The 10,473-nt window shown below is 31.1% G+C and overlaps 1 protein-coding gene across 3 annotated transcripts; it reads right to left on the minus strand.

The window, feature by feature from the left end:
- Positions 1–291: 291 nt before the first annotated feature.
- Positions 292–9,319, minus strand: LOC139482355 (uncharacterized). Of its 3 annotated transcripts, none has more exons than XM_071266221.1 (5): positions 9,242–9,319; positions 4,326–4,622; positions 2,187–2,620; positions 1,227–1,312; positions 292–474 (listed from the first exon to the last, which is right to left on the minus strand). In XM_071266221.1, exons 2-5 carry the CDS (start codon positions 4,606–4,608, stop codon positions 309–311), a joined length of 969 nt encoding a protein of 322 aa, XP_071122322.1. In that variant the 5' UTR covers positions 4,609–4,622; positions 9,242–9,319; the 3' UTR covers positions 292–308. The 3 variants fall into 3 exon arrangements, with proteins under 3 accessions (XP_071122322.1, XP_071122314.1, XP_071122330.1); XM_071266213.1 differs by lacking the exon at positions 9,242–9,319 and adding an exon at positions 9,005–9,119; XM_071266229.1 differs by lacking the exon at positions 9,242–9,319 and adding an exon at positions 9,009–9,076.
- Between the last annotated feature and the right edge of the window lie 1,154 nt (positions 9,320–10,473).

Genomic DNA, 10,473 nt, shown 5'->3' on the forward strand with positions numbered 1-10,473 from the left:
ACAGAAACACACAAATAAACAATACAATACAATATTTTAAATTTAATTTTCATGGTTATTTACTTTGAAACTTTAAATGAGACGTTTAAAAGTAGTTTCGTAGTAACTATACATGTTATAATTGATTAACTGAATGTATTTTGTGCAATATCCAGTGGTAAATATTTCATGAATGATGATGCATATTTAGTTTAAGAACGAATTTATAAATTGAATTTTTGCAGGCTGGGCAGACCAAGATAAATGGCGGAAATGTCGGTTAATCTAGACGAATAATAACACATCAAAACACAAGTTTCGTTAATGTTTTATTTCTTAATGAATTTTGTCGGTAAACCTTTGTTAATGTAATGTTTAAACAATTCTAAGAGTGATTTAAATTCGTTTTCCTTTGATACTCTGTATAAATTATCAGTTCCATCCGTTCTTGTTTTCACTTTGACATAAATACAACCGGCTCGGTGCAAGGTGGTACTGTAAATGAAAAAGAAAGAAAAATCACTAAGTTCAAAGTTTCAGAGTACCCGTAATCTTTTAAATAAAACAAAACCATACACTACTTATAATAAATCAGCTGTAGTAATATATAAATTAAACTTCTACACTATAAATTTCAGATAAAGATGATATAATAGTTACATTAGAACTGAAAAGGTAGAACTATTTTCCATTTTCTCATTTCTTATCGATTAATTGATACCGATAGAAGTTTGTCCAAGTATAGCGGCAAATATTTCATTCATATTCAATACGAGAACGAATTTATAAATCATACAATTAGTAGGTTCTGCATCATGAAGTTGTGTACTGCCAATAAGAAAATGTTCGTTGAACGGGACAGATATAATCTTTTGTATGTATGTTTATACATTTAGCAAACTCAAAATTACGTCTCTATTAATCATTGGTTTTACTGCAATATGGGAAAAGACGATTTGATCAGTCCTTCAAAAAACTCACTACAATTTTAACCCTTCACATCAACCAAATAGTTGTTGATAGTTGTTTGTTCAGTGACCGGCCGCAAATATTTCCTGCATTTTCTGAGGACTGACAAGCACGTGTCACCCTGTGAATTCTATATTGTGATACACAATATGTAAAAATAGAAATGTTAGCACATACGACAGCTTCATCCAAAGAAAAGAACTAAACTAAAATAGCTTTGTTAACGGCCTCGACACTATGGATAAAAATGCACACAAATTCATTTACTGGCATTATACCTTAGAGTTATGATAAAAGCTTCTTTCTGTTTGCTATACCATATAAAAAATTCCTCATTCTTCAGAGATTTCACTACTTTGTTGTGCTATAAATAAATTAATGTGACATTCATTCTTTTAGCTTTATATTATTTCATTTATATGTATCACAAATGATTTTAATGTTAAAATTATACTCATTGTTGCCATTTTCTAAATTGTTTCTCATCTGAAAAAAATACCCGTTTACTGCACATCTGAAATTTCTGAGAGAAGGCTACACTTAAATCTAAGGTAAAACATATAAAGATCAGAATATATTACTTTTGTGTACTACTTTTAAAACTTGATTTTCGAAGATTCAAAAAGATATGCACGTAGATATGGATACGAGTACATTTTTCTATGAAGGATTTCTGCCACAAGATTGATCTTGTCATCAACACCAAATTCCCATTGACCAGCTTAATTTCCCGTTTACGTTATAATAAATAATTTGGTCAAGAAAAAAGACGATATTTTGTTCAATCTGGTGTGTTTGATAGACAGCACAATAATTTAAACGGTAACAAGACAAGCATCTGTAATGAATATATTATTCATTTTCTTGTTAAATGTCAAATCACCCTTTGAAATTGATTATGTGTTTGTCAGATCCATAAATAAGTTAAATCTATATTAAAAGTCGCCATAAGTAACGTCCATATGAGGGTCTGGATGCGCTTTACAGAATAGAGAATAATTGGCAAAAGTCCAGTAAAGGGCAAAAATCATAATGAACAGAGAAAAGCAGGCCAAAAAGTAACTGAATAGCGACAAACAGGCCAAAAATAACGAGTAGAGAACAATGGGGGCTAAAATATAAAGAATGGAGAAAACTGGATTAAATTTATAAAAATAGAGAAAAACAGCTTAAAAATTAAAGAGTACAGACTTGAAAAACCCCATCCCCCCATCTAGACACTCTCTATCGCAACTTACATTTGTGTCATTTATTCTTGGACACCATCCCGGGAGAGACAACAGCTCCGTGTATGTTTTGTAGTAATTAAACTGGGACGATTCTTCTAACTTGTCGTCCTTAAATGGAATTCGCAGACATAGGTCAGTTGTGTCTGTAAATTGTAGGGTATCGTATTCTGTATCATCCTCTGGTGGAATTTCATCATAACCTGTTTCTTCCGAAGTACTTGCTGTTGCTGATTCAAGAGATGTGCGTCCGACATTTTGTTCTGGTTTTATGGGACCGTCTGCAACATTCGAATCAGCAGCGATTCCCTGTGGTTTTTGTGAGTTGTTGGTGTTGCTGTATTCTGATCCTTCTTTGAGTAAATTTTCCTCGTTTTCAGTAGCATATCTTCCGGTATCTTCTGTATTTGTTAATAATCCTGACTTTAAATCATTTGCCGTAGAATCTTTCAAAACAAAATGGAAAACTAGCTAAGTTATACCACTGTCCAAGGTTAGGGGGAGGTTTGGGATCCCGCTAACATTTTTATCTCGCCACATTATTTATGTACGTGCCTGTCCCAAGTCAGGAGCCTGCAGTTCAGTGGTTGTCGTTTGTTTTTGTGTTACATATTAGTTTTTCGTTCTTTTTTTTATTTAAATAAGGCCGTTTGTTTTCTCATTTGAATTGTTTTACATTGTCATATCGGGGCCTTTTATAGCTGACTATGCGGTATGGGCTTTGCTCATTGATTAAGGCCGTACGGTGACCTATAGTTGTTAATGTCTGTGTCATTTTGGTCTCTTGTGGACAGTTGTCTCATTGGCAATCATATACCACATCTTCTTTTTTATAAGTCAATGCATAATGTGATAAAAAAAACTATCATTATAGGTTTGTGTTGCTTAGGGAGCTACCTTTTGATTTTTATGGGGGGGGGGGGGGGGGAGGGTCTAGGATGAAATTTGAAAAAAATAGGCAGAACAGGAGTTTTGAGTAAAAAAAAAAAGGCAGGATGACAATTTAGGTAAAAAAAAGTCAGGATAAACTAATAAAAAAAAAGGCATGACCGAATAGAGTGAAAAATAAAAAGGCAGGACAGAGATTACAACTAAAAAAAAAATGCAGGACAACATTTTTCATCCTAGCCCCCGCCCCCATAAAAATCAAATGGTAGCTCCCTTAGTTTTTATTTTTTTTATGTTGTGTTTTGTGTACTATTGTTTGTCTGTTTTTCTTTTTCTTTTTTAGCCATGGCATTGTCAGTTTATTATCGATTTATGAGTTTGAATGTCCCTCTGGTATCTTTCCCCTCTTTATCGGTATTCCCTACACCTATACACCTCTTTTCATTTTTCCGTTAGTCGTATAGTCAGATGGGAAAAATGAAAATAATATGCAATTGCTGTCTTTTGCTCATGTAAATATAGGTCTATGTAGTTTTATTGACTGAAGGTGTCAGACCACCAATTAAAAATCCCTATCTGTTCAACCAAATTTTGCAATTTTCACAGCTTTTATAAATATTTTACCTTAAGTTTAACTTCAAGGAAACCAGGTATATCCTGAATTGTACATGTATCACCTTTCTACATGCCATTTTTCAACCAATGTTTAAAGTCTTATAACAAATTTCTGATCTTGAAAACAAAGGTACTACCAAAATAACTTCTGGTTTTCTGGAAATCTTAAAATAGTGTATCTATGTAGCGCATTAATTAGAATTTTTATCGCAAACTCATAGACAAGTGAATTTTGGTTCAAAATAGTTTAACTATATTTCCCTTTCACTAAAAGTTTTATTTCTGCAAATTTGTTGCTTAGTTTAAGTAAACAAAGACATCAAAAGCACTATTTTGTGTCAGAGTAGGACTACTTTTACGTTCTAAATTGGAGGGAGTAATTGGTGGTCTGACACCTGAAATTCACCGAAGCCAGTGACCCATTTATGATTGTGCCCTTTAGTACATTTTTACTTGTAAATTAGTCGGTAGACATTGTCTTATGTGGCTTGCTCCATCAGCATTGTTCATAGTTTTTCCCTATTTGAAATTTTTTTTTGTTGGTCATTTCATTCAAAAAGTCTTGTCTTTGAGTAACGTGTTTTATACCTTTCATTTGAAGTGTAAATACAAATATAACAAACATGACTATCAAAATTAGTTGCATACCTGGCAAGAGTTGTTTTGCAACATGCGAATATCCACTTTTGTTTAAACAGTCTACAAATTTCCTGTACGAGTTAGTTCCCGCAAATCTCAAAATCTTAATCAATTTATCCATTTTGTCCGAGCCTGTCTTTTCACTTTTCAAATCACCATGGTGATCAAATGTGATCACATGATCTTGTAAAAGATGATCTATTATATCGTCAGGATTTATGTTAGCTTTCAGGTAAAGTATATTCGACTGAAGTCTGTCTTCGTCTTCTTTGTTCATTCTTCCCTTTTCCATAGTAGTTCAAAAGCCTACAAAATGAGATAAAAACCATTCGAATATTTTTCTATAAAAAGAAAAACCTACAGTTTTCTATATCTATGAAATTCTATGAATAATTAAAATGACAAATATGTTAATACTTATTATTCTTTATAGTTAAAAATAAACCTCCTTAAACGGTACCATATTTCATATAATGCTGCAGAAAACATCTGTTCATGAATAAATTGACCAGCCTTCCGAATAGAAGGAAAAAGAGGTATTTCTCCATATATTAGTATTACAGAGTTTAAATTCTAAAATGTCCTTATCAAAGTCGTGTACTTTTTCTGCATAACTACTGAAGATCTCAATTGAGTATGCACAAATAAAAAATAAGAAGACTTTGTACTTATCTGTTTTGTTTGTTTTTTAACGTACAGTACGTGACAATTATTTTACGCATATTCAAAACGCAACAAATTTACAATCAATAAAATATTAAGAAAGCTTTGCATGTTGTGACAGCACGATGAAAGGAGATATTTGACATGCCAATGGCGAATATAGGTATACATGCTGGACAGAGGCAACACGTTTGTCTTTCAACTGACCATCTTTTTTAATGAGCAGAGATAGAGAGGGATCGGATTTAATGGTTCCATTCTGCTTGGACGTGTAGTCATCACGAGGATACGACGTTACATTTTATGCATCATGAAGTACATATTGAAGTAGTTAGCTGTAATTGTTGAAGCCAGTTGTTGTGAAGCTTTAGCACGACCATTTAGGCCCATAGACTAGTGTAACACAATTGTGTTTCATATCAAAGTGTAATTAAATATAGTATAACTGAAACAAATACATTTACCCTTTAGACACTTAATAACCATGTATACGAATATTATAGACATATACGAGGGGGGGGGGCAAAAGGGGGGGTCCAAATAACAGCATAACAGCAAATTGATTTGGCTTATAACAGATAACAAGGAATTAAAATGGACAAAAACAGATTACAGTTAATGAAATATAAAAATTAGTCAGGTCCTTGACTGATTGAAAGATTATGTCTCGATCATATGAAAATCAAGCACAATCCCTTCCGTTGCAGAATTTTTTCATTAAATGTAACTCATAACAATACAGAAACAGGTCCGCAATAAGTAGTGCACAGTTAGTACCCATTGGAATTCTGATAGCTTGACAATATACGGAAACTCCATACCAGACAAAAATGATATCTAGTAAAAATTTAAGGGCAGTTATGGTATCAAAGCAGGTCCAATTGACATAGTTCTTTTGTTTGTTGTTACTAAAAAATGACCTGAAAGAGTTTGAATATATATATTTGAATTCTGATTTTTTTTAAATGCACTTTCAATGCATGAGGTGTGTGATTTTTTTAAATAAAACTACGAGGCACAGTGGTATATAGGGTAGAAAAATCAAAAGCACAAATTATAAGCATGCAATTTATCAAGTACTTTAAAATAATTTTGACACTCCAATTATTCCACTATTTTCAAAGGCCTTATTTGAACAACAGTTACTTATTATCAGGTTTTTAAGTGTACCAAGTGTACTAGTAAGTAGAATACATAGTTTAGTAGTGGAACAATGGCTTAAAGACGAAATGAATCTTTGTTTGTAATGAGTTATGTGCAGCTTCGGAACCCAGTACATGGTTTGAACTATCATTGTACAATGTATTTGGTTCTGCTTTGAAAAGAATCACAGATCTGAGTCTGTGTACTTTATTATATAAAATGTTAACTGGTAGTAAGGACCTACATGTAGTTGAACTGTTCTTTATCGAGATCCTCATCAGATATCCCTGGCCATATATTTTCCTTTTTGTCATATTAAGAAATGCTCGAATGTAATATGTACGTACGGGAAACAAGGAACATTATCCCAATACCAAAAAAAACAAAACTACATAGATATAGGAAATGTGGTATGAGTATGGCACGCCGTTTTTATATCTATTCAAATTTGAAGATATCTTATTTATTTAACAAGATATCTTATTAAGTATTAAGATATCTTTAAGTTTTATAAGATATCTTATTTAATTTGAAAGTAAATACGATATCTCTATTAGTTTATAAGATATCTCTATTAGTTTATAAGATATCTCTATAAGTTAATAAGATATCTCTATTAATTAATAAGATATCTTATAAAGTATATAAGATATCTTACTTCTTTATAAAGATATCTTTTAAATACATACTTGATAAGATATCTTATTAATTAATAGAGATATCTTATAAACTAATAGATATATCTTATTAACTTATGGAGATATCTTATATATTATATAAGATATCTTTATAACCAATTAAATAAGATAGCTCTAAAAGTTTATAAGATATCTCTATTAGTTTATAAGATATCTCTATAAGTTAATAAGATATCTCTATAAGTTAATAAGATATCTCTAAAAGTTTATAACATATCTCTATTAGTTTATAAGATATCTCTATAAGCTAATAAGATATCTCTATTAATTAATAAGATATCTTATAAATTATGTATTTAAAAGATATCTTTATAAAGAAGTAAGATATCTTATATACTTTATAAGATATCTTATTAATTAATAGAGATATCTTATTAACTTATTAGTTTATAAAATATCTCTATTAATTAATAAGATATCTTATAAAGTATATATTTAAAAAATATCTTTATAAAGAAGTAAGATATCTTATATACTTTATAAGATATCTTAATAATTAATAGAGATATTTTATAAACTAATAGAGATATCTTATTAACTTATGGAGATATCTTATATATTATATAAGATATCTTTATAACCAATTAAATAAGATATCTCTAAAAGTTTATGATATATGTCTATTAGTTTATAAGATATCTCTATAAGTTAATAAGATATCTCTATTAATTAATAAGATATCTTATAAAGTATATAATATATCTTACTTCTTTATAAAGATATCTTTCAAATTCATACTTTATAAGATATCTTATTAATTAATAGAGATATCTTATAAACTAATAGAGATATCTTATTAACTTATGGAGATATCTTATTAAGTAAATAAGATATCTCTATTATAGACTATATAAAAAATATCTTATATAGTAAATAAGATATCTTATAAATTAATAGAGATATCTTATATTTTAAATAAGATATCTGATATATTTAATAAGATATCTTTATAAACATTTTAATAAGATATCTCATTTAATATATAAGATATCTTATTTAATATATAAGATATCTTATTTAATATATAAGATATCTTATTTAATAAATAAGATATCTTATTTAATAAATCAGATATCTCAATTAATATATAAGATATCTCATTTTGTTATTAAGATATCTCAATTAGTTTATAAGATATCTTATTTAACTAAATAAGATATCTCGAAATTGAATAAATATAATAACGGTGTGCCATATATGAGTGCCAATGATACAACTCTCCATCCAAGTAACAATTTATAAAAGTAAACCATTTGTAGGTAAAAAAAAAAAAAAGCCTTCAACACGGAGCCTTGGCTCACACCGAACAGCAAGCTACATGTTCATAAAAAAATGGATTTTATTACAAAGGATAATCATAAGATATACTGGAATTGTCCTAGATCTCACTGATATTAATATGTTTATGTGTTGATCTGTGATGGGTATATGTTAATGAAATCCTTCATTGAATACGGGACTGCCATATTACTAGTGGTACACCCCAATGTTCAATAATCTTCAATTTCTACCGAATATGGGCTGTCAAAAAAAAATGCTAACATTCCAATTTTCAATAACAGTTAACAGCAAATATATTATCACAATAACAGATAACAAAAAAACTAATAGTCCAATAACAGCTAACAATGAATAAAGACAATAACAGCTAACAGCAAATATATTTTCAGAATAACAGATAACAAAGAATTAAATTGCCCCATAACAGTTAAACCCCTTGAACCCCCCTCATATACCCTGCAGCCAATAAATGACCACGTCTACTGTGAAATAACATGTATCCTTGAGAGGTTAATTGCATAGTTTGACAATTAACCACAGACTAGTATTATTCAACACCCAGACTTTTACGTAACCGGCCTACAGCTATGGGCCATGTTTATGGACCACTGGACTATATAAGATCCAGCTTTGGACTTGAAGGGAGGACAGATTGGTACCGGAGATTCCGCCAAGGTCTCCCCCCTCGTGGGTAGGCTGGAACTCATGCGCTTAATATCCGAAGTACTCCAACAGGAACGAACAGTTATACCACTATACGATCACGTGTCCGTGTGATGAGTTATTGAACATTCGAACAATTCAAATTCAACTTTAAAGACAGTTTGTGAACATTCGCACATTTGAACTTTAGAATCTTTCTTGACTTTGTAATTACATAATAAAATATATTTATCCACTTACTGACTTCATAACACTAGTCCGCAATTCTATCTAAAGCTTCGTCCCGTTAGTGTAGCGATCATATCGTTCTACTGAACCCGGAAGTGGACTGGTGATGGTATCAAATGAAATTTGCTTCTTCGCTCCTGTTCGAAGTTATGCAATAGCGAAGGTCTGCAATACTGAACAGATCTTCAGATAGAAAATTTTGATAGATTACATATTTTAAAAGTGTTTACAGTTAGTGCAGGTACTTACAAAAGTTGTTTGTTTATAACATGCATGGCCTTATTATAAAATCTCGGATTTTAAAAATCTATATTTACTCTTATTTATTCAAATTTAAATACCCGTATGTTTACACACCTAGACCATATGTTTACATAAAGTAGAGTTTTTTTGTTGCCGAAATTAAGTATCAATGAAGATTTAAGTTTTTCTACGTCTCCGTTTAATTATCTACAATTTGTTTTCAGTTAATTTATAATAAACTTTTTATAGATACCAGAATAAAATTATTTGTACGAAATAAAGTACGAAGTTGAAGAGCATTAAAGAATCACAATTGCGGAAGGTTTTAACTACGGTAGTCTATTCCTAAGGTGGAACACTCCTTACTATTTCGATTAGTTTTGTAAACACTCAGGTAACTAATAATTTTGACCATATCAATGACAATTCATGTCAACGCAGAAGTGCTGAATGGTTAAACCCTTGGGAAGGAAGCATCAAAAAGAAGTGGCATCCATGGCCCTCTACACAGGCCAATTCTTAACTACACTCGTAAATAATTTTTTTTGGGTGGTCATTTACATGATCACTTACCTCTGTTTGTCCCTAGAGAGACGAATCTGGAATGAGCATTTTGTATTTTTATCAATCTGATGAGTGGAGCCTTTTTCAACTGATTTTTATAGTTCGTTTTTATGTTGTACTGCTACACCACTGTCCCAGGTTAGGGGACGTTTGGGATCCCGCTAACATGTTTAACCCCTCCACATTCTGTATGTATGTGCCTGTCCCAAATCAGAATCCTGTAATTTAGTGGTCGTCGTTTATGTTTTTCGTTCATTTTTTGTACATATATTAGGCCGTTAGTTTCTCGTTTGAATTGTTTTACATTGTCATTTGGGGACCTTTTATAGATTTTTATAGTGGATTGGGAAACAAGTTTTGCATTTTATATTAACCCCTGCCTTTCAACTTTGGGGGTGCGAGTGCTGCCTTGTAGCGGCATTACGTTGATTTATTTGTTAATGTCTGTGTCATTTTGTCTCTTGTGGCGATTTGTCTCATTGGTAAGCATACAACATCTTCTTTTTTTATATTGTCTTAAAGAGATCGGATTTTATACGAAATCTACCGTTTTCACTCAGGACTATGAATAAAATTGAGAATGGAAATGAGGAATGTGTCAAAACGACAACAACCCGACCATAGAGCAGACAACAGCCGAAGGCCATCAATGTAGCGAGAAACTCTCGCACCCG

This window comes from Mytilus edulis, chromosome 1, assembly GCF_963676685.1.
Source record: "Mytilus edulis chromosome 1, xbMytEdul2.2, whole genome shotgun sequence".
NCBI lineage: Eukaryota > Metazoa > Mollusca > Bivalvia > Mytilida > Mytilidae > Mytilus > Mytilus edulis.